Source organism: Oratosquilla oratoria, chromosome 6 (assembly GCF_046742065.1).
Source record: "Oratosquilla oratoria isolate Oo_2021 chromosome 6, ASM4674206v1, whole genome shotgun sequence".
NCBI lineage: Eukaryota > Metazoa > Arthropoda > Malacostraca > Stomatopoda > Squillidae > Oratosquilla > Oratosquilla oratoria.
Window position 1 is genome coordinate 7050159 of NC_134782.1, and position 24731 is coordinate 7074889.

General features: G+C 42.1%; 1 protein-coding gene across 3 annotated transcripts in view; it reads left to right on the forward strand.

Annotated features, from left to right (window-relative positions):
- The window catches only part of LOC143026256 (putative chitinase 10), a 118032-nt gene extending 95076 nt beyond the window's left edge, over positions 1–22956 (forward strand). For all 3 annotated transcript variants that reach the window (XM_076186342.1, XM_076186344.1, XM_076186343.1), the window contains 25 exons: positions 1582–1772; positions 2592–2805; positions 4359–4541; positions 5301–5512; positions 5788–5923; positions 6260–6402; positions 6704–6889; positions 7075–7197; positions 7666–8020; positions 8651–8827; positions 9124–9335; positions 10280–10415; positions 10724–10866; positions 11118–11306; positions 11642–11773; positions 12623–12788; positions 13774–14003; positions 14305–14550; positions 15720–15888; positions 16564–16775; positions 16975–17110; positions 17370–17512; positions 17634–17822; positions 20610–20729; positions 21843–22956. In XM_076186342.1, coding sequence (XP_076042457.1) covers positions 1582–1772; positions 2592–2805; positions 4359–4541; positions 5301–5512; positions 5788–5923; positions 6260–6402; positions 6704–6889; positions 7075–7197; positions 7666–8020; positions 8651–8827; positions 9124–9335; positions 10280–10415; positions 10724–10866; positions 11118–11306; positions 11642–11773; positions 12623–12788; positions 13774–14003; positions 14305–14550; positions 15720–15888; positions 16564–16775; positions 16975–17110; positions 17370–17512; positions 17634–17822; positions 20610–20729; positions 21843–22004 — 4505 coding nt within the window. In that variant the 3' untranslated portion in view covers positions 22005–22956. The remainder of the gene's footprint in view (positions 1–1581; positions 1773–2591; positions 2806–4358; positions 4542–5300; positions 5513–5787; positions 5924–6259; positions 6403–6703; positions 6890–7074; positions 7198–7665; positions 8021–8650; positions 8828–9123; positions 9336–10279; positions 10416–10723; positions 10867–11117; positions 11307–11641; positions 11774–12622; positions 12789–13773; positions 14004–14304; positions 14551–15719; positions 15889–16563; positions 16776–16974; positions 17111–17369; positions 17513–17633; positions 17823–20609; positions 20730–21842) is intronic.
- The last annotated feature ends 1775 nt before the right edge of the window (positions 22957–24731 follow it).

Genomic DNA, 24731 nt, shown 5'->3' on the forward strand with positions numbered 1-24731 from the left:
AAAAAGTATGCACGTTAAGAGGACGTTAAGAATCGATTAATGTCGTTAAAACCGTTAATTCACACCTACAATTTCCGTTTGAAAGTAGCATTGTGGCAGTGACCACTTAATCTTTATGTGATAAACATATTATAGTTGAACCTGAAGTAAACTATACCAAAGACAATGAAAGAAGTTCAAAGCTTCAAGACAGGTAACTACACTCAAAGATTGCATCAGTCTCTGTGATATCGAAAGTAAATTATTTCATTGCATTCATAATCATAACCTCGTCCAGGTTAAACCCAATATTCACGGGTTCGTTGTTCGCGGATTCGATTGTTGGAGGTTTTCTCCCGCGGAAGGTACATTATTGTACAAAGGTTCGTCCGCGACCCCATATACGACGTTTTCCGCTAAGCGATTCCTTCAACAACTCGCGCACCACGATCTCCACTTGGAGTGGACCCTTACAGAGTACTTACGCCGATCTCGTCTTGTTATTCTTGCGCCATTTATTTGTGTTCTCACGTGTAGCAGTTACAAGTGCAATGCTGCACTAACACGTGAGTGACAATTATAGTCCAGTGGCCTGTAGCTGCGGCCTTAGAGCTGTTCACGGAGATCAAGGATTCGCGGAAATTCACTATTCGCGGAAATTCGCTATTCGCGGAAATTTGATATTTGCGGTAGTCTTACTCCCCAAACCCGCACAAATAGCTGGGTTACCTATACTCTGGCACACTGAACAAACTACTTAGAACGGCGATTTCTATATATCAGCAATGTCCGGTTTAGGAAAATTAGATCCTCCAGCGTTATAAAAACAAACAAGTTTGACCCTTTTTACGAGCACACAAACACACACACACACACACATACATACACACTTTCACTCACATTCACTTATTCTCTCTCTCTCTCTCTCTCTCTCTCTCTCTCTCTCTCTCTCTCTCTCTCTCTCTCTCTCTCTCTCTCTCTCTCTCTCTCTCTCTCTCTCCTTTTCTCTCTCTTGCACACGTACACATATATACACACACGCCATATGTGCTTGTACAGTATATGTAAGATATTTGAACTGTTCCAGTGGCGAATATTTTTGGGTGATTGTCCTTCGACCGCCAGTGAGTGCCATTGGTTATATCGAGGCTTATATTTATTGAATGTAAATATAATAATAAAATTTGTTTGTAGACATGTGAAGGCTGTGTGAGTGACAAACTGTGTGAGAGACGAAACTGAACAGAAAAGTTCCTTTAACATTGAAACTTCTTTTCACAGATACCATAAAACTTCCATAGGCTTAAGATTATCCCTATAGCTTTGAAAGTCATTCCTCTTCATTTATTTCAACTCGAGCACCTTTTTTTTTTAATCCTTGTTGTAGAATCTGAGTGACTAGGTCAAAAGGTAGAAACATAGATTATCCCCATAGCTTGAGAAAATAATTCCTCTTTATCTATTTCAACATGAGCACCCGTTTTTGTTGAATCCTTGTTGTAGAATTTTGGTGACTAATCTAAACGTAGAAACCTAGAACCTGTTTGTCTTCATGAAGCCCCTACTTCACCTCTTGCCGGGTTTCCTCCTCCCCAACCTCAGCCACCAGGGAGCCAGTGCCTGAGATCCAACCCGAGACTTCCTCCGCCAAGCCCGATGTTCCGATGGACATCGACATGCCGTGCCAGGCTGGAGATTCAATGAAAGACCCCAAAAGCTGCAATGGCTACTTGCGGTGCGTCCACGGCAACTTCGAACAGTTTTACTGTCCCGAAGGACTACACTGGAATCCGGTAAGTGCCAAACACAATATATACTCGTGTATGTGTGTGTGTGTGTTTGTGTGTGTGTGTGTGTGTGTGTGTGTGTGTGTGTGTGTGTGTGTGTGTGTGTGTGTGTGTGTGTGTGTGTGTGTATGTGTTGGACTTCCATATGAGAGCTCAGAGCTCATATATGGCCCGATCTATAGGTAATACTGTGACGCTGATCTTTAATTTTCAACCCTGGGAGGGTCTCGAATTCGGATCGCTGAATTATTTGTCGAGAATGGTACCGCTGCACCGTCGAGCTGGCGTATGTGTTTGTGTGTGTGCGCGCGTGCGCGCGTGTGCGTGTGCGTGTGTGTGTCTGGCTAGCTTGGCACTATGACCTCTTAGGAGTGTTTGAAACTAGATGGGAATGAACTTGGAGCAATATTCATGTGTTCATACACTTCCACATTCTTGTCACATTGTGTATATGTGTGTGTATGATATCATATATATATATATATATATATATATATATATATATATATATATATATATATATATATATATATATATATATATATATATATGTATATAATCTTTCCGGCCGTCGCCCCGGGAATCGAACTGATCTAGGTCTCTGTTCGATTCCCGGAAATATTATTTATATGACTTCGCTGTTACTAGCGATTCTCTTCAGATAAATATACATGTGTACATGTGCATATTATTTTTTTGTATCTGTGTATATGCATGCATGTATGTATATATGCATGTTGACGAGTATGCATACTATATGTACATAAGTATTTCTTTATTGTTCCTCTCCTGCTCAAGGAAATGACGTCACTTTCTTTTTCGCAGAGAAACAAGAACTGCGACTGGCCATCCAACGTCAAGTGCGACGCCTCAGCGCCTCCTCCCCTCCCTCCCCCGACTGCTGGCCCGGATCCAGTCGACTCCAGGCCCCAGCCAGAAGAGGGCAAGGTTGGGCCAGACGGATCAAAGAAGAAACCTGACAGTGTCAAGCCTCCCATCACATCGGTCGATTTCCAACATAAGGCGCCGGCCTGCAATGGTTAGTTTTCTCAGTGTTGGGTCGGAGAAAAATTAAGGTGGTGATGATGGGGAAGGGGTCTACGCCAGTAGGCGCTGAGTAGCTGCGGCCGAAGCCGTCACTTTTGCCCTGTGATGCACTTGAAGGAGGGGCAGGTGACAAACAGCTACTGCAACCGGGAATCGGGGATGAGTGCGGTATACGAACCCACAAATAAGCGTATGTGAGACCGGCACGCTTCCGATGACACCAGCCCACGGAGGCAGTCCAATTGATAATGGAATTGTCTGATAACTCCCAGACTGAACATGCAAGTTAACGAGGCGTTTGTCGAGAGAAGCTTAACCCTGTGAGAGGGATTTTCTTCGCCTGCAGTCGTCGGAAGCGTGCAGATCTCTCATCCTCCTATAGCCCGTGCGCTTCAAGGAGTCCATTCAGGGTGGGGCAGAAGCGGGAATTCCCTCCGAGTGCGACGTTGCCAATTTGACCACCAATCATTGGATCGTCATTGTCACCTGTCACTCAATGACACCTTGGCACGCTTCATAGAATTGATCAAAATCGTTGTTATAATCCAAAAAGTGATATTCATTGTACTATATAGCTTCCTTTACTATATATAGAAAAAGAAAAATGAAATATCACAGAGACGGGAAATAAGAGAGAAAGAGAGAGACATGTACTAAGGTTGATTTGGCAGAATGGCTCACGGCATATGCCACACCCTGAACGGAGTTCTTGGAGCGCAAGGACTATAGTCGCGGGTTCGAGTCCCGCAATCCTTTCTCCGAATCACAATAGTGAATGCAGTTACCTAGCCCCAATAGTCCTTAAAGCGTATCTTAGAGACAAAAGAGGAGACGCCGCAGCTACTCAGCGCCTCCTGGCGTATGCTGTCTGTATCTCAGGCGCATTACCTTATGGCTTTGGGCACCGCCCTCAGCTGAATGAATCCCTCTGAGTTAAGTCAGGCCAGAAACCATGAAAGGTGCTACCGAGCCGAAAATGGGCTTCGCGGGATAGCCTTACCCATCATATACATACATACATATATATATATATATATATATATATATATATATATTTATATATATATATATATATATATACATATGTGTGTGTGTGTGTGTGTGTATATTATATATATGTATATATTTATATACATACATATATCATACAAATATGCATATATTTATACACACACACACATATATAATATATACATATATGTATATATATATATATATAGTATATATATATATATATATATATATATATATATATCCAGCTTCGTTAAAAAATAATATGAAAATGGAATTAATATATTATAATGAAAACAATTACAATAGTAGTAATAATAATAATAATAATAATAGTACCGACTGCATTAATAATGATTATAGTAATAGACTTAGGGGCTAGTTCCAAAAGAGGATTAATCATGCGCCAATTTAGTTCCACAGAATAGCGTTGGCGCCGAAGCCATACTTTCATCTAGCGCGTGGAAGCTGCTCGCAGTTCCTCACTCTTTGACATATCATTGATTTTTTTTTCTCTCTCTTTTTTCATCCCAGACGAAAGTTTCATCCTAGTGTGTTACTTCACCAACTGGGCGTGGTACCGGCCCACCTACGGCAAGTACAAGCCAGAGGACATTGACCCCTCCATGTGCACGCACATCGTCTACGGCTTCGCCGTCTTGGACTACAGCAACCTTATTATCAAGATGCACGACTCCTGGGCCGACAAGGACAACCGTAAGTAGTCCTCTCTTCGTGGGGCCATCGAGGTCAGGCCACCCGCTTTCACGGGATAGGTGTCTATGGGAGGGGACGAGCGGTATGTAGGAAAATGAAAAAGAATTATTTTTTTGAAGATGGCTGTTGCCAGCGAGTGCGAGTTGAGAGGTACTAGAAGGAAGAAAGTAGGGACGCTGTCGCTGTTTTCTTCTAAAAAACGTATTATTCGCATGTAGCCAGGATCTTCTAGGTCAAGCAGAACTAGCATTGTAGGACCAGGGCCGTACTAAGACTTTTCTAGGTCCTAGGCGCCTCTAAGGTATACAGTATACAAGGTCAGATAATGCTTAAACAATAGCAGAAATAGACACCATTAGGAAATAATATGTAATCATGATTAATCATTAAGTACCGCTCTTGCATAGGATGTGCTATGTCTTGTTGCATTGCTTCTGACCTGATCAGTGGGCGCAAGGAACTAAGATGTAAAGGAAAAAATGGGTGGTGGATGGGAGTGGGTACGTGCCTCTGAACTTGGCTACCCCCTTTATAAGGGGAAGATGCCTTTGGTATATAAATAGATAGATAGACCACTTTGATACTATCCAACAGAAAAAGTGAAATAAGTTCTCTAGTTTTCAGTTGTAGTTTTCGTAAATTCCCAAGATCTCGTAGGCCCTAGACGCGACGATTCTCGTACCCCATGGGTAATCCGGCACTGGACAGGACAAAACTTTAAGGATCTCGATCTTGTAAAGGTTTTCTTTTCCACTACAGACTTCTACGAAAAGGTGACGGCCTTAAGGAGGAAGGGCATCCACGTGTCCATCGCCATCGGTGGCTGGAATGACTCGCAGGGTGACAAGTACAGTCGACTCGTGAACAGCCCTGGTTCTCGCAAGAAGTTCATCAAGCACGTCTTGGACTTCATCCTGACGAACAACTTCAGTGGTCTCGACCTCGACTGGGAGTACCCCGTATGCTGGCAGGTTAGTTGTTGTTGTTGTTTATTTTTCTTTCTTTCTTCTTTTGTAACACGCCGCCACAACGCTTGGTTGTTATAAACAAATTCAGGAAAATGCAATTATTTTGAAAACACTCACGACATAAGCATGGAGTCTGATCCTCCAACATTCGCTTGCATAAACTACTTCAGTAATATGCCGTGCTATCTACCATAAGCTACTTTGTGTGTGCTGAACCTCTCCTCATCTATGACACCGAAACAGGGCATGTCTGATCAGCGTATCACTGTTCCTTCCAGGTGGACTGTTCAAAGGGCCCTGCATCTGACAAAGAAGGATTCTCAGCCTTGGTCAAGGAACTCAAGGAAGCCTTTGAACCGCACGGTCTCTTATTGTCCGCGGCCGTGTCTCCAAGCAAGAAGGTCATTGACGATGGTAAGTCGGCACCATCCGTTGGATTCACTTTTCACTGGAGGCCATCGTGCATAGGGAAGATTTAGTTGACTGAGAAAGACTGATTATACTCATTTTCTTGTAGGGTGGCCCAGATTCTAAGTCATCTTTTCGACATGGAAATGGACTGAAGTAATCATTGTTATGTGATTTTTTCATTAAGCAAAATCAGAAAATGTCAAAGTGTCTTACAGTCAAGTGAATCCGCAATAGTGTTGAAATATTTGCCAAGTACGAAAGTAGTGACGATCGTTGCTTCGAGTGTCAATGACTAGTGACCAACCTCCCAACAGTCACTAAAGCCTTTGTCCTCCACAGGTTATAATGTCCCCGCCATGAACAAATACCTGGACTGGATCGCCGTCATGACTTACGATTTCCACGGCCACTGGGACAAGAAGACCGGCCACGTAGCCCCTATGTACCTCCACCCTGATGACGACAACAAGCATTTCAACGTGGTGAGTTTTTTTTTTTTTTTTTTTTTTGTTAAGTTAAACTCTGGTCGCTTATTGCATAATTCACGTGAGATTTTCGCGACCTGTATTTTTTTCTTCTTCATTTGCGAAACTGATCTTCTTTAGCCATCTATTGTTCAGTTCACATGATTCTTCACAGTCCACGTTTCTTTCGTTTTCCGGATCTAAGATAAAGTGACCGTCCTTTTCTTACTTACGCCTTAATTCCCATCACCCACGCCTTGTTTCCCTTCAGATCTCTCCCGCTCTTGAAAGTATCATTGCTTCTGTTGCCTTCCCCCAGGATTACGCTCTCAATTACTGGATCAGCCAGGGCGCCTCACCAAGCAAGGTGGTTGCTGGAATGCCTCTGTATGGACAGTCCTTCACGCTGGATGATCCTGCAGTCAACGGTCTGAACGCCCCTGCCAGACAGAAGGGCACCGCGGGACCAGAGACAAGGGCTGCAGGATTCCTTGCCTACTATGAGGTGAGTTCGAGTGGCAATATCCAGCGTTTCTATCCTAAAGGTCATACACAGGGAGTCTAAGGAGGTGGGGGCAGAATGTAAATTTTTTTTCTTTTTCTTTTTCTTTTTTTTTAACTTGTCCATCCCAAACAAAAGAGTTTTTTGGACTGACGAATGTAACACCCGTTTGTAACGATCCTCCTCAGATCTGCGAGGCCGTGAGGAATGGTTGGACCGTGGTTAAGGACCCTGAGGAACGAATGGGACCCTATGCCTATTCGGGCAACCAGTGGGTGTCCTACGACGACGCGCACATGCTGGAAATGAAGGTTAGTTTAGAAGAAGAACTGTAGCGTTGGGAGCCCTGAACGCATAAAGGAGCGGTTCCCAAACTGAAGGTACATTACCTACTAGGGGTAATGTGATGACTTTATGCGGTGGGGATGGGGATGGTGAGTGGGGGAGAACTGGAAAACAAAATCAGGTATCCGAAAAACGATGTCACACCTAGCGGCAAGATGCTGTATAAAGTATAGTGTGATGTGTGTGTGTGTATATGTATATATATATATATATATATATATATATATATATATATATATATATATATATATATATTCAATGATTAAAGAAATAAAAATGTCTAGAATTTTAACCTATACACTGATTATGAATACTGGCTTCAGGAAAGAATGCCCGGAGGAGTAAGTTTAGGGAAGGAATGATATGTGGGTGTAAGGGGAGGGGATAAACAAATAAAAAAAAAAATCTGACCTTTTGTCTCTTCCGGTTCACAGTCGAAGTACATCCGTGAGAAAGGTCTGTGCGGCGGCATGATCTGGGCCCTCGACCTGGACGACTTCAAAGGCCGCTGCGGACAGGGTCCTTATCCTCTCCTGAGCACGATCAAGTCGGTCCTCGCCCCGCCAAGAACCTCATCTGAGGTCATTGGACCCAGAGACCAGACCGGCGTGTCGGGAGGTACAGGAGGAACGGTTCCGGAGCCCGCTCCTGAACCTTCTCCTCAGGTTCCTGAGCGGATGCCTGACCCTGCTCCTGTGGATCCTGAACCAGTTCCTCAACCTTCTCCTGAGGTGACTCACACAGAGTCTCCTAAACCTGATGTTATACCAATGCCCATGCCCGATGGAGGTGAGTTATAACATACGAAGTGTCAGATACTTGAGAACTTGAGACAGTGGAATATTATATATATATATATATATATATATATAGATATAATATATATATATATATATATATATATATATATATATAAATATATATATAAATATATATATATATATATATATATATATATATATATATGCAAGAGTGAGCACTGAAAAAGAAACTAAAAGAAACAGAGCGCTTTCGTATATCACTGGATGTAATATACGAAAGCGCTCTGCTTCGTTTAATTTCTCTTTTCCAATGGTCACTTTTGCATAAAGAACACACATATACTGTATATATATAAATATATATATATATATATACATATACATATATATATGTGTATATATATATATGTATATGTATATATATACATATATATATGATATATAATGTATATATATATATACATACATATATACATATATATATGTATATATACAAATATAATATATATATATACATATATATATACATATATATATATATGTATATATATATATATATATATATATATATATATATACAGTATATATGTATATATCATTGTTAGATCTTTTTCCTCGACGCACAAAGTCTTATGCTTTTCTCTCTTTTTTTTTCCAGAATACAAGGTTGTCTGTTACTTTACAAACTGGGCTTGGTATCGTCCGGGCCATGGCAAGTATAAGCCAGAGCACATTGACACAGACCTCTGTACCCATATCGTATACGGCTTCGCTGTCCTGGATGCCCAGACTCTAACTATCAAACCTCATGACACTTGGGCCGATTATGACAACAGTAAGTAACCCACACACCTCATGAACGAGGAGATATCATGGCAAAATATAATCTCTTCCCCGCAAAAAAAAAATATATATATATATATATAATTATTATTATCATTATTATTATTATTATTATTATTATTATTATTATTATTATTGTTATTATCATTATTATTATTATTATTATCATTATTATTATTATTGTTATTATTATTATTATTATTATTATTATTATTATTATTATTATTATTATTATTATTATTATTATTATTATTATTATTATTGTTATTATTATTTTTTTTTTTACAGAGTTCTACGAAAAGGTGACAGCTTTGAAAAATAGGGGAGTAAAAGTATTGATTGCCCTTGGTGGCTGGAATGACTCGAAGGGCGGGAAGTACAGCAAGCTGGTCAATAGCGTCTCCTCCAGAAGAAAGTTCAACGACCATGTCGTTCAGTTCATCCAGACTAACAACTTCGATGGTCTTGACCTCGACTGGGAGTACCCGAAGTGCTGGCAGGTGAGTTTTTTTTTTTTTCTTTTTTTTTTTTTTTTTTTTTTTGTTTTGTTTTTTTTTTTTTTTTTTTTTTTTTTTTTACGAGAAGTGCTGCCAGGGTTGAGTTCGGACATGCTTTCTATAGGTAGATGAATATTAGACATGCAGTAGAGACCGTTTATCTCTAGCACCGGGGTTCTCAACCTACTTTCACGTATACCCCGTATTTATGCACTGCTGTTTCTTAACCTACTGGAGATGACTTCAACACTAAATTTAATCGTTTTGCATTCCCTAACTGCTAGTGGCTTTTGGTTGGCGGTCCCTTATATTGACCCTCGTGGCCCAATAGAGTTCCATAAACCACAGGTTGAGAACCACTGCTCTAGCAGGATACACAGACACAACCACAACATAATGAGGGTGGAGGATCTATGACTGGGGTCCCGAGAAGGCGAATGTCGGTTTCCTCGGAAATTCCTGCGTCACAGTTCATTGACACCAACAACAACACCAAGTTCAAACGAGAAATTCCATATTCTGTAGCCAGTAACTGATACATACTCTCGAAACGAGTCTCGATTGTCCCTATGCGTGCAGGAAATTTTAAGCACTTTGGCAGTAGTGCAGTGGACTCTTTTTTTTTTTTTTTTTCATCCGTCCTAGTCATGGACCAAAATGTATCCTGTCGGCCCTTCATCCGCGAGTAACTAAGATGAGAGGGAAACAATGGGTGGTAGAAGGGAATGGGTGTGTGTCTTGGCTGGCTATCTCCCTCATAATGTGGAAAAGGCCCTTGGTATTTAGATAAATACCAGTAGTTTACTAGGTTTAGTACCGTACTTCGACAGTAGTGCACGAAGTTGGAGGTGAGGAGATCCTTTAGGGGCAGGGAGGGACAGAAGTCGCGATCATGGTTCTATTCTACTTCCATCTGCAAATAATGTTCTTCTTTCGTAACTCCACAGGTGGACTGCAGTGCCGGTCCCGTATCGGACAAGGCCAACTTCGCACTGTGGGTCAAGGAGCTGAAGGAAGCCCTCCAGCCGCACGGGTTCCTCCTGTCATCTGCCGTTTCGCCCAGCAGGAAGGTGATCGACAATGGTACGCTCCATTTTGATTCATCTATTTACTCATTTGTTTGTTTATCTATTCATTTTATTTGTCCTGCAGCTTAAAAGGATATAGTGTTTGTAACCCCGTAAGTCCCAATTTTTTTTTTTTTTTTTTTGCAAATGTAAACAGAAGAGAACAGAACCTTCAAAACAATAAGGTACCTGAAGCATAAATAACCAGAAGATATATATATTCTTTTATCCGATCTTATTATGGATCACCAAAAAGTCTCATCCTGTCGACATGCCTGAACCACTGTAACCCTCTGTAACTCCTACTCTTTATTTGATTTGCAGGATATGAGGTGCCCATACTCAACCAGTACCTGGACTGGATCGCCGTCATGACCTACGATTACCACGGACAGTGGGATAAGAAGACCGGTCACGTGGCCCCCATGTACGGCCATCCTGAGGACGACGACCCTTGCTTCAACGCCGTAAGTAAACAAGTCGCCATTACGTGTTGGTTCCTTGCCCCTCTTATAACATTCTATTAGGTCTTGGTTCGGTGTTGTTAAATCGAGGAGAAATTGTCAATTCTTTACATTGTGGATCTGGAATAACTTGGCGATAATTCTTTTACTGATGCCCCTTTCTTATGGATTTCTGGCACAAGGACATATAGTCAGAAAGTTCCTGCCGTTTCTCTTTATAAGGTACTCATTCCTATTCCCTTTCCGTTTTACAGAACTGTACCATCCACTACTGGATAGACAAGGGTGCTGACAGGAAGAAACTGGTGATGGGTATGCCTATGTATGGCCAGTCCTTCACACGGTCTTGGGAATCCAAAGGTCACGGTCTGAACGAGCCCGCCACTGGAGGAGGACCTGCAGGAACCTTCACCAGGGCCCGCGGATTCAAGAGCTACTATGAGGTGAGTCATGGACGGTTTAGAACCTAATGACCTTGTGCAGGAGACGCTGCATCTACTCATGTTTGTCTGGATTTGTCTTTTGCTTGTCAGCATATTCACAGTCTAATCCATATCACAAGAAAAGAGACCGTACGTCTGGATGGAGAGGCAGAGGCCCTCGAACTTGTGGTCTCGATGAACATAAGAACATAAAAATGAAGGAGAATGCAAGAGACCAAGAGGCCTGCACTAGGCAGTTCCATGTCCATTACCACCTCTCATCCCTACCCATGGTTGCTCTTTCACAGAGCCTTGTCCTTGTCGAGATAAGATAGAGCACCCTTGTTTTTCCCCAGATCTGTGCGGCGCAGCAGAGGTCAAGCACCAGTTACACCGTAGTACAAGACACCGAAGGTCGCATGGGACCTTACGCCTACAAGAACAAGGAGTGGGTGGGCTTCGACGACGCCTCCATGATCAAGTACAAGGTGAGTGGACAGGTGGAGAGAACCCGACACTCCCTTTTTATTTCATTTCTCTCTAATTTTTAGAATCCGATATTCCTCGTTTTTTCTCTCCTTTCTGTAGAGCCCGACATTCTTCTTTTTCTTTTTCTTATTCTCTTTATTTAGAACTCGACATTCCTCTTATTTTCTATCTTTGGAGCCCGACATTCCTCTTTTTTTAAATCTACCCACAAATGTCAATAAAGAACTCCCATTCACCAAAGGGATCACGATTACTACCCTTGTTACGACCTCCGAGTACGGACACCATTACGATGTATCATCATTGTCATGAAGGCCAAGGCGTGTACCTCCACCCCAACTCATCCCATTCATGCCCTTCACCCATTTCCTTCTCATCCACAAGGATTAGCTAAGATGAAAGGGGAATGGGCGAAGGGTGGGAATGGGATGGATGGAGGTAAGTGCATGTCTTGGTTGTCTACCTTTCGTAAAAGGGGGAGAAGTCCATTGGTATATAGATAGATAGATCCTGTAGATTGATCATTAGATAAAAAGATAGATACTGGAGGTTGATCAATAGATAAAAAGATAGATACTCTAGGTAGATCAGTAAATAAATAGATAGATATAGTAGATAGATAGATAGATAGATACTGTAGATAGATAAATAGATACTGTAGATAGATAGATAGATACTCTAGATAGATAAATAGATACTGTAGATTGATTAATAGATAAAAAGATACTGTAGATAGATAAATAGATAGATGAGTAGATAGATAAATATGAATGAACACCTTTGTTAAGCCCCTGAGTCTAGACAGTTCGATACTGAGGACCTTGTTTGCTTCTGCCTCGCCCCAACAGTCGGAGTACGTCAAGAAGATGGGTCTCGGAGGCGCCATGATCTGGGCCCTCGACCTCGACGACTTCAACAACGTCTGCGGCTGTGAGCCCTACCCTCTCCTCAAGACCATCAACCGGGTGCTCCGCAACTACCCTCAAGGACGACATATGTGCAGAGTCCAGAATAGTAAGTCCGAGCCTCGTAGTTTATTGCCAGTGACCGGCGCTTCTTTCCTAAGGGGTAATTTCGCAAAGGAGAAAGCTAAAGAGAGCAGCAGAACGGAGGGACAGGACAAGTTAAAAGTGTTTTTTTTTTTTTTTTAAATAAAAATTAGTCTCCTGTCATGGTATAAGGCTGTGGGGATCTGGTCCATAGGGGTTTCACTAACGTCTTTGAAATATTGGCTACATCAAATTTAAGCAACACACCATGCAGGGTAGTATGATAGTATTGCAAATGTGTGTGTGTGTGTGTGTGTGTGTGTGTGTGTGTGTGTGTGTGTGTGTGTGTGTGTGTGTGTGTGTGTGTGTGTATGTGTGTATTATATATACTCGTATGTTTTTATCTGCTTGTAGTATACAGGAAAGGAGCAGCTCATACCTAGCTTCAAATTGTATGTGTGTGTGTGTGTGTGTGTGTGTGTGTGTGTGTGTGTGTGTGTGTGTGCGTGTGTGTGTGTGTAATTCACCATGGTCTTGGATCACATGTTGGACTCGTGATCAACAGCTATTTCCCTCCCGGAAGAGAGCTCAGAGCTCATATATGACCGATCTATGGGTAATGCTGTGACCTTACACGCACACACACACCCAACTCCCCGCCCACGAGGATTGGAGTAACGACTCGCAGCGCAGCGATACTGAAATTATTTCAGGCCTGGGCGGGATTCGAACCCGGACCGCTGTAGTGCGGCCGGGAACTCTACCACTGCGCCATCGAGTTGTGTGTGTGTGCGTGTATTCACCTTGGTTTTTGGATCACGTGTGTGTGTGTGTGTGTGTGCGTGTGTGTGTGTGTGTGTGTGTGTTTGTGTGTGTGTTTCTGTGTGTGTGTGAGTGTGTGACCTCTACTGATTTCACATATCTCCTACTGACCTCACATGACCTCTACTGACCTCACATGACCAAAGCTACGCAATTAACCCACCGGTTTGTGTGTATCCGATCTGCAGGAGGCGCCCCGACCGACGTCTCGATCCGCCCGGCCTCTCCCGCGCCCTCGACGGTGGCGTCGCCGCAGACCGTCCGCATGCCGGACCCGACGCCCTCATCGTCGCTGCCGGACCACGCCAAGTGCAAGGAGGGCGAGAAAGAGCGGCACAAGGACTGCGGCAGATTCACCGTCTGTAGATTTGGTGCACGCAAGACGGAGAATTGCCTGCCCGGTCTCCACTTCGACGGAGTGAGTATATATCGAAGTTGTTTACGAAGTGTACGTCGATGACTGGGTACCCGCGGCCCCTTATTGGCCGGTACCGGTCCTCGTCGTGCTTCTACTACTAGTCGATGACATAGCCCTACACTCACACAACACAGACAGCAATCTGATATTCTTTTCCCAAAGAGATCTATGGGAGAGCCTGGGTACCGTTGCCAGTTACTGTGGGGATGCGGGTTTGGATTCAGAGAAACTCAAGGCAACAGTGATCATGGCCGTGTATCCCCCCTTTTTTTTTAATTGGGTTGTGTTCTTCCTGTTGCAGGTCAGATGCACCTGGCCTCGAGACGCCAACTGCATTTCGAGACAACAGCCCGCGTCCACGTCCGTCATGCCCACCAAACCGGTGACGACCCCCACCTTACCCCCCGTGACCACAGCGAAGCCAACAAGGACCACCAACAAATGGAACACACAATACGTGCCTTGGAAACCCACGACCACGCCGCTTCCGCCCCCAGCTAAGAACTTCGATGTTGATCTAGCAACTATACCGGACACAGGCTACAAGGTAAGCCCCCGGTACACATCCCCGTACGCCACCCCACACACGTCCACCTACGCCCCCACACGTCCCCCTACGCCACCCCACACACGTCCACCTACGCCCCCATACGTCCCTCTACGCCCCACACACGTCCACCTACGCTCCCACACGTCCCCCTACGCCACCCCACACACGTCCCCCTACGCCCCCCACACGTCCCTCTACGCCCCCCATACGTCCCCCTACGCCTCCCACACACACCCCTACGCCCCCTCCCGTCATATAGGCTACAGGATTACCCAGTGATTCAAACTCTTCTCCCCTCCCCCCTCTCAGACTCCTCGCCCTCCCTCCCCCTCCACTACTGCATCAATTACAAGAATCAAGGGATTAGCCAGAACTTGGAACTACTTCATATGTTTAGATTCTGTTGTTCTTATCTCTTTTTATTCTGTCTTTCTCCTGTCTCTTTCTTCTTCCTCTGTCTGTGTGTGGACTTCTATGTCGCCCTATGTGGTTCTTCCCTTCTTCTCTTTCATCACTGAAGGTGTGTGTGGGGGTTGACCACTGGCACCTCTTCTTTTTCCAGTCCTCTTTCCCTTATTATATCTAATACATATATATACCAATAAACCCTTTTCCCCTTATAAGAGGGGGTAGCCCAATCAAGGTACTATGCACCCATCCCACACCCATCCAACATCCATTTGTTGTCCCTTTTATTTTGGGGATGAAGGGCCGTCCCCGACCCCCGCCCATTGATTGGGTTAGAAGCAATACAGTAAGACACAGCACCTCCACAGTAGGGCCCAACAGCCGAAGTTGGATTACCCCCACCGCTTCAATACATGGCAACCTTCCTACTGGATATCATGTTTAATTGTAATAACAATAATCATAGTAATAATAATAATAATAATAATAATAATGATAATAATAATGATAATGATAATAATAGTAATAATAATGATAATGATAATAATAATGATTATAGTAATAATAATAATGGTAATAATAGCAAAGATAATGATAATGGTACATAATAGTAATAGTAATAGTAATAAAAATAATGACGATGGTAATGATACCGACATTGATAATAAGAATAATGAAGATGATAATAATAACATTCTAATCTTAGTGAACCAAAGTTCTATCCCTCGTCTCAACCCCGGCTCCGTTTCCTTCTGCAGGTGGTTTGCTACTTCACCAACTGGGCGTGGTACAGGAGGGGACAGGGCAAGTACCGGCCAGAGGACATCGACGCCTCCCTGTGTACGCACATCGTCTACGGCTTCGCGGTTCTGGACGCCACAAACTTGGTCATGAAACCTCACGACTCTTGGGCGGATATCGATAATCGTAAGTTCTTAGGAGTCTACTACGCCAGAAGGCGTTGAGTGTCTGCGGCCGAAGCCGTTACCTTTGCACTATTATGCGCATTGGGGACTGTTTGGGGGAGGGGGAGGGCAGTTAACTAATAGTCACCGCTGGGAATCGGAGAGAAATGTGGGATTCGAACCCACAACTAAGTGAATGCGAGACCAACACGCTTCCGATTACGCCCCCAGCGCTATAGGGCGGTCCGTAACGGTGACTCACCATCACGGTCTTGGATCACGTGTTGGACTCGTGATCGACAACTACTGCCCTCTCGAATGACAGCTAGGAATTCACACATGGCCCAATCTATGGGTAATACTGTGACCTTACACACACACACAACTCGTTGTCCACCAGAGTCAGAGTACCGGCTCGCAATGCAGTGGTGCTGATTTTTTTTTTCTCAGACCTGGGCAGGACTCGAATTCCGGTCGCTGAGTTAGCGGTCGAAAACGGTGTCATTGCACCATCGAGCCGTGTGAAGCATATACAATGTTACGGGCCCACAAGGAACGGCGTTTTCGCCTCCACCCGTCTATTTCAGGACTGTTATGGTTATATTAATAGCCCACAATGATTACCAAAACCCATAGCAAACGTACAACGACCCACGCAAAGCCTTCACTCAGTACACCTCCCCTTCTCGCACTTCAGACTTCTTCAGGAAGGTGACCGCCTTCAGGCAGTTCGGCGTCAAGGTCCTCATCGCCATCGGTGGCTGGAACGACTCCAAGGGCCCCAAATACAGTAACTTGGTCAACAGCAAGACTGCGAGGACGAAGTTCATCGACCACGCCATTGGCTTCATTCAGAAATACGGCTTCGATGGGTTGGACCTCGACTGGGAATACCCCGTCTGCTGGCAGGTATGAGACTCCTAAACCAGAAGATTCTACATTCCCTCCACCCTGCTCATGTGATTAAGTTTTACGTCATGAAACATACAGAAAGCGAAGTATCAGGGTCTGACATGAACAGCATACTGACCGTTTAAAGGATTCTTTTTTTTTTCAATCTTGTGTACACTTGAGTGCACCATATTTCAGAACCCGTTTATTTTTTCAGGTGGACTGCAGCAAGGGTCCTGCAACAGACAAGGAAGGGTTCTCAGCTTGGGTTAAGGAACTTCGGGCGGCCTTTGAACCACGAGGCCTACTCCTCTCGGCTGCGGTCTCACCAAGCTACAAGGTCATTGACGCCGGTGAGTCATCTTGTGATATTTTTACAGACCAGAGTCACAAAATATTCTTTTATGACCAGATACTAACCTCCACTCAGTTAAAGAACGCTGGTTAATTTTTATTTTTAAAATCCCTCTGTTCTGCAGTTGCCTTCCGTAAGTTGCTTAACATGAGTGGGGGATTTGTCTTTGGATACAAAACAATGCTACGACCACAGGCTCCAACCTGGTAACATAATGGTTTGAATAAATGTATATTGTACATCTACTTTTCCTGCAGGTTATGATGTACCAGTGCTGAGCCAGAACCTGGACTGGATTGCCGTTATGACATACGATTACCATGGCCACTGGGACAAGAAGACTGGCCACGTGGCTCCCATGTACGAACATCCAAATGATACAGTCCCAGAATTTAACACTGTGAGTATGACTATCTCTTTACGCCACTATCTTCTTTCATTGACTTCTATCAAATATCAGTCCTGATTAAACTCCATCCTTTTTCTTCAATGTATCACATATGTTTTCTTTCCTTTTTCAGAACTACACAATCCACTACTGGCTTCAGAAGGGAGCTGACGCAAAGAAGCTCGTGATGGGAATGCCTCTGTATGGACAGGCCTTCCAGCTGGGATGGAAGTCTGAATCTAAGGGACTAAATGAGCACGCCCCCATGAAGGGTGTGGCTGGCCCATTCACAAGAGCAGCTGGTTTCCTTGCCTTCTATGAGGTAAGAACTGGTTCCATTGATTAGTGTAGAATTAGTCAAATATCCATTGGTCAATCAATCCATTGCAACTGCTTCTGCAAGAACCTCATGGCTCCCAGGTAAATGACAACACCCACCAATATCTTCTGCATGGTGATTTGCAATTTGCTTTTGTACCCAGGCTTATTCTGTGTTGGTGAAGCCTTACATCTGGATGGTGGCCCAAACATTAACCATCATCAAAGACAAAGCTCTGGGCTAATGTGTAGTTAACTCAACATTTTTAACTAGACTGAGGTGCAGAGTCATTATGGCTCAAGAAATTTGGAGCATAACTTCAGTCAGATGTAGAAAAGTTGATATTGTTCCATACAGTATTTATGTTCTTCAAACCATAAATTTTCACTTAAATATATCACTGCAGACCCTAGCAAAATCTATTTTTCCAGAAGTTATTTAGATTTGTGTCATTCACAGAGAACCTACCTATTATCATGAACTTTACTATTAAAGTCATATGCTTTTTTCATTAGTACATATATACCAAAGGATTTCCCCCATTTTATAAAAGGGTGGACACATCAATATATATATATACAGTATATATATATATATATATATATACTGTATATATGTGTTCACAGAGCTCTCATAATCTTACCGTAGCCTGATTATATTTTCCTATACACATATTTTATCACTGTTCTCAGACATATTTTAGGTCTCTAATGACAGTTACTCATATTATTAGTTTTATTAGCAAAGATCATAATTCTCGTTATATGAGACTGTGTTAGTAGGACAAAAAATATCAATATAGGTATTGTTCATATCATTGATGCTTTACACATTGTCAATGTAGTTATGACATCATACATTGTAGATATCACTATTCATTAAATTGTACAAATCTTATGAACATAGGAACTGCTTATGTTCATAGTAACAACAGAAGACATTTAAAAAGGCCTAGATGATAGAGCTGTTAACATTAGTTTTATTTCTACATATTCATTATCTCTAATATTAATCCTTTTAATTACTATGAGAATAGAGCCGTCACTAATAAAACAAATGCATGAATGCTCTACTGTTATTTGTAGAGTTTACTTGTTCATAACATTTGTTGGAACCTGTCCTTATTTGTGGTGACATGAAAGTTGCAATCAAATTATTTGTAATGTCTCTACTATTACATGTCTCCATTAATGTCTCAATTATTTATGATGTCTCTATATATTATATTATTATACATACATACATACATATACCAAAGGCTTTTTCCCCCTTACACAGTGGGTAGCCAAAAAGAAAAAGGCATAGAAACCACTCCCACCCATTCCATTTCCTATATATTCCACTCCCCTCCACCCTCCTCCCTCCCTCTTATCTTGGCACCTCCTGGATGACGGGTCATCCCTGCATCCTGTCCACTGCCCTGGGTCAGAAGTAGTGTCGCAAGACACAGCACATCCACAGCAAGGCTGCTTCATAAATTCGGCAAACACCCCTCTCCGTCCCCTCATGCAGAAAAGGAGAAGATGGGGAGAAATCCCTTCCAGCTGCATCAAATTTTTTCTCATACATACTTCCTCCCCCCCATCTCCCACCCACTCCCCCTCATGCATCACAGCATCATCCATACACAACCCTTCTCCATTCACCCCTATCTTCTGTCCTCTCCCGTCTTTCCTCCACAGACATTCCTCTCTTTTGTAATTATATTATTATATAGTAACTATATTTGTAACTATATTTGTAAATATATTTGTAACTATATTATTATATCGTTATTAAATTGTAGACTAACAGAAACAAGTAAATGTCTTGGGGGATTAAAAAGTGTCATGAGAAATGGGTATTTGGGAATGGATGTAGAGAGGAGACTATATGAAGGGGAGATTGTGCCAACAGCATTATATGGGGCAGAGACCTGGAATTTAAGAGAGGCAGAGAGAAAAAGTTTAGATGTGTTTGAGATAAATTGTCTGAGAAATATGGTAAGGGTTACAAAGTTGGATAGAGTGAGAAATGAGGAGGGGAGGAGGAGAACTGGGATGGAAAAGGAGATGACAAATAAGTCTTTTGAAGGAGTATTGAGATGGTTTGGACACATGGAAAGAATGAGTGAAAAAAGATAAGTAAAAGAGGTGTGGAAGGCAGAGGTGGGAGGAGTGAACTTGAGGGGATGACTGAGGATGAGATGGAGAGATGGGGTGAAAGGGGCATTGAGCAAGATGGGAATGTCTGTTGAGAAAGGAAAGGAGGAGGCAGGAGATAGGGGTAAGTGAAGAATGGCTGTGTATAAGATGATACTGTGATACAAAGAAGGAAGGGGGTGGGGGGCTAGGGAGTGGTTATGTGTGAAAGATATTTTGATACAGCCCAAAGGGATTTCTCCCTGTCTTCTCTTTTTTCTGCATGAGGGGACGGAGAGTGGGGGAGTCACTAATTAAGTGAAGTGGCTTGCTGTGGATGTGCTGTGTCTTGCTGCATTGCTTCTGACTCAGGGCAATGGGCAGGAGACAGGGATAACCCATCATCCATGAGGAGCTAAGATGAGGGGGAGGAAAGGGTGGTGGATGGGAATGGAATGGTTGGGAGGGGATACTTGCCTTTTGATCTGGCTACCTCTACTGTATGTATAGAGGAAAATGCCCTTGGTGTATATATAGATAGATATATAATTTGTGCCATTTACAGTAACACTGATATGTGAGTCATATCTAGACACTATCAAAACAACTTATGATTAGAGAATGAGGTTGTCCTCAATCTTGAGTTTACTAATGTTCCCTTATTTGACAGATTTGTGCTCAAAAAGAAGGATGGACAGTTGTAAATGATCCTCTTAAAACCATGGGTCCCTACAAGCACAATGGTAGGAATTGGGTTGGCTACGATGACGTTGACACCATTCGATACAAAGTAAGTGACAATGGGGCAACTGTATTCATGGCCTGGACTAACCTCACTATTGACAGGGGCTGCTCTCTGGCAAATTTACTAACTTATGAAATGCATGCATTGCTCTTTGAAAAAAAAAATCTATGCCAGTTATTCTTGACCTTTTTTTTTTTCACCCATTCAAAACTATCAAAACAATTCCACATGTTATGAGTTATTTGATGTACTTCCAGTACTAGGGTGGAGGGTACTATTTTCTGTATGTTACCCTCCTTGGTCTCTCTAAAAATTCTCCCATCATTTTGGTACAGTTCACCTATAAGTATTAGAATCTTAAGAACATTCTGTTCATATCCTAAAACTAAGGAATAGATAACATTCTTCCAGAGGTGATCAGCTCATTGTTCTTTTTGTAATTTTTCTTGGGACAGTAACTCTACTGTTGGGATGGAGTTCACCTGAATATTTTCACTGAAGGTGTCATCTGCAATGTTAGCTTTCCCTTGAGCACAATGGAGGGTTGGGTTATATTCTAGTACAGCATCGTTCCATGCCAGCATGCCATTTTCCTCTAGAGAGATTTCCTTTAGAACAACTCGGCTAATGGCTGGTGGTAGATGTGCACATGAACTTTATATTCCAAACTTAAATGTTTTAAATATTTCTTAAATATCTTAAATGTTTAATGAAGTCCTGATTCTCTTTAGTGGTTTATATATATGCCTTATCCCTCACCTTCTGGGAGCTAAACATACTCTGCAAAAGTAAATTGGTCCTTATAAATTTATACTGAAGGCAAGATCTGGCAACACCACCATGGGAAAATCTAAATTCTCTGTTATTTTGTGTCAAAATTAGCTTTACCATAAGATAATGATAGTAATCCATACATTTCAATGAGGAATATTTCAAAAAAGCATATAGTGCAACCTTGTCATCCCTCTCTCTTCTTTCCTATAATATTGTTTAGCCATATTTAAACCCTCTCAACAAGAGACCAATTCAGAACACATACCTATTTGTATTTTTCATGTGTGGTCATTTAGCTCCTCCATTGATGGTAAAATTAGGAAAAGTCAAAGACTGCAACATACTACATTGATATTCACCTGTTTTATTCATTTTCCTAAACAGTCGGAATACATCAAGAAAATGGGACTCGGTGGTGGTATGATCTGGGCCCTTGACCTGGATGACTTCAGGAATGTTTGTGGCTGTGAAAGGCATCCCTTGCTGAGGACCATCAATCGTGTCTTGAGGAACTACCCAACACCTGACCCCAGATGTAATATTTAAGTCTCCTGCTCTTCCTCATCCTCTGAATGGACAGTGAGATGTCTCTATTAAGCCGACCCATGACGCCATGATTTCTGATGGATTCAACATTTGATTTCTTGTGGAGGGAGCAAAGGGGGAGGTAAAACCAGTTTCCCCATCTTTCTTCCTCTCTCTCGCAGTACATTTAAAGCGCCTGTACATTTCATCCTGCTTCTGCTGAGTTCAAGTGATGCCCATTGTAATTACTCTTCTCTGGTATAACATACCAATCTGTAATTGCACAACTATTGCCATAAGATGTGCATAGACAACCCACCCACCCAAATCCCACTTTGACTGAGTATGAATCTGGTCAAGGTGGTGCAGTGACTGCTAATGATGTTAACATGCATACACCCTCACCTTCTTCAGTAACTATGCAATAAGCAGCACCAAAGAAGAGCAAAATTTTCACCTCTGTTTTTGGTTCTATTTACTTTATCACTGCTTAGTCACCACCTGTGACAACTCCATCAAGAATGAGAAGGCACCATGTGCAATGTACACTACTATGCATAGTCCATCATCCCCATATTTGCTACAGGATAAATTTTTTTTATTTGAATAATGCTCTAAAGATGCATGAAAGGACATTGTCATGTAGAAGAATCTGAAAGAAATCTATGCAAAATATCAGTAGCAATGGAGGGCCAAGGGTGGGTGGTAGACAGACAACCGAGGAGTGACAGGCTTGGGTTCCTTGCTCTTAGAAAAATGTTTATCATGCTGAGGAGGCCCCTCACACAGGGCATCCTAAAAATGACCCAGGGCTGTGTAGAAAAAGGTGGAGATGAAGCCCGTGGTATCCAGCCTGAGGCCAGGCTAAGCCCTGCCATGGCCATTTATCCTTAGTGCACATTGGGGTTGCCTTAGCAACCCATTCATGTGGCATTATATTATATTGCAATGTATTTATTAAAACAAATTTGGACGACTAGAATTTCATTCACCCCATGACTTTTTTGTTTCCTTGCTCTTTCTCAATGAGTTACAATGGGTTGCAGAGGTAGAGCATGCCTATTAGAGACCTTTTGATCTATAATAAGTTTGGATGCAGAAAAAATCAATAATACAAAAATAAATTAACACCTAAACTGAAAAATAGAAGAAAAAAAATAAGCAGTTGACAGACATGTTGTTTTGGTGTTTATGTAACAATGTTAAAGATTATATGTAACTGCCTCTTAAAACTTCTTAATTGTATTACATACAATAGCCTCTATGTGAAGTCTATTTCATTCATTGATTACCTCGTTGGCAAAATTGTTTCTCCCTACTCTGAGGTTTGATCTGTGTCCTGACAGGTTAAGGACTTTCTTGTCTGAGTAGTAATTACTGTGAAAATATTTTAAATTCTGAAATTATCTATTTCCTCTAAAATCTTGAAGACCTGAATTAAATCCCTCCCTCCCTTTTTAGGGGGATATATTTGACATTAGTTTTGTGGCTCACAACTGTACTCTTTCCCAACATTATAATCCAAATATGAACAGAATAATAAATTGATGATAGTTGAATATTTGAAGTCAAAAGATCATTCTTTCAGTCATAGGATCTTATCTGCTTTCTCTGAGGTAAGGTCATCACTGATGATTACACCAAGATCCTTTTCAATCACTACTGTGGTTAATTTACCATAACTTGTAGTCATTTTTAGTGTTATTTTTTCCCTTGAGTTCATAACATTATGCTTAGACTAAGCCCCATGAGCCTCTTTTCAGACCATTACCCTAATTTGCCTTTACCTTCTTGAACATCTCTCTCTCTCTCTCTCTCTCTCTCTCTCTCTCTCTCTCTCTCTCTCTCTCTCTCTATGTATGAATAGAAGTGGCCCAAGAACAAAACCCTGAGGAACTCCACTCATAAAAAATTTCCATCCAGAAGTTTTGCCATTTAGAACAACTCTCTGTTTATGATTGTTTAACCAATTACTAGTCCAGCTTAATAGGTTACCACTAATTCTGTGTGAAGTTATAGCAAATAGTCTTTCATGTGGAATGGTATCAAAAGCCTTTGCAAAGTCCATACATATTAAATTTATATATCTGTTTAAGAAGAAAAATATACATAAGTATACATGGGCCAGGGTGGTCAATGGGAAGGCAGTCAAGATAGCATAAATGAATTAGCTATATGGTGGTGTCCAAGGGGGTGACTGAAAGAATTCTGGACATAAAAGTGTTGTGGGGAAAGATTTGAGGTTTGATTGGTAAAAAAGATATTAAAGTATGAAAGATGGAGAGATAAGAGGAGGGAGGGGATGGTAGAGAGGTATTAAAAGTTATGTGAGCTGAATGAGAAGGTGGGAAATTATGAATACCAGGGGAATTGAGAGATATATGGAATTTGATGAAGAAGGGGGTATAGGCACATTCCAAAAAAAGATTTTGAAGTGTGCAGAAATGGTGTGTGAGATGAGGATGGGTGGGAACAGAAGAAATGGTAGTGAATGATGAAATAAAGAGATGAGTGCAGAAGTGACAGTAAAGTGGTACATGAGGCATCAAAAACAAGAGAGGAAGCATAGGAGAGGCATAGGGTAATGAGGGTGGAAGTAAAACTCAAGGTAGAGGAAAAAAAGAAAAGAGTAGATGTAAAGTTGGGTAGGGGGTTTGTCTAAGAATCTTTAAATAAATAGTGCATGGTAATGTTTAGAATGGAAGTTAAAAGTGTATGAAGATTAGTTAGGTAGGTAGATGCCACAGG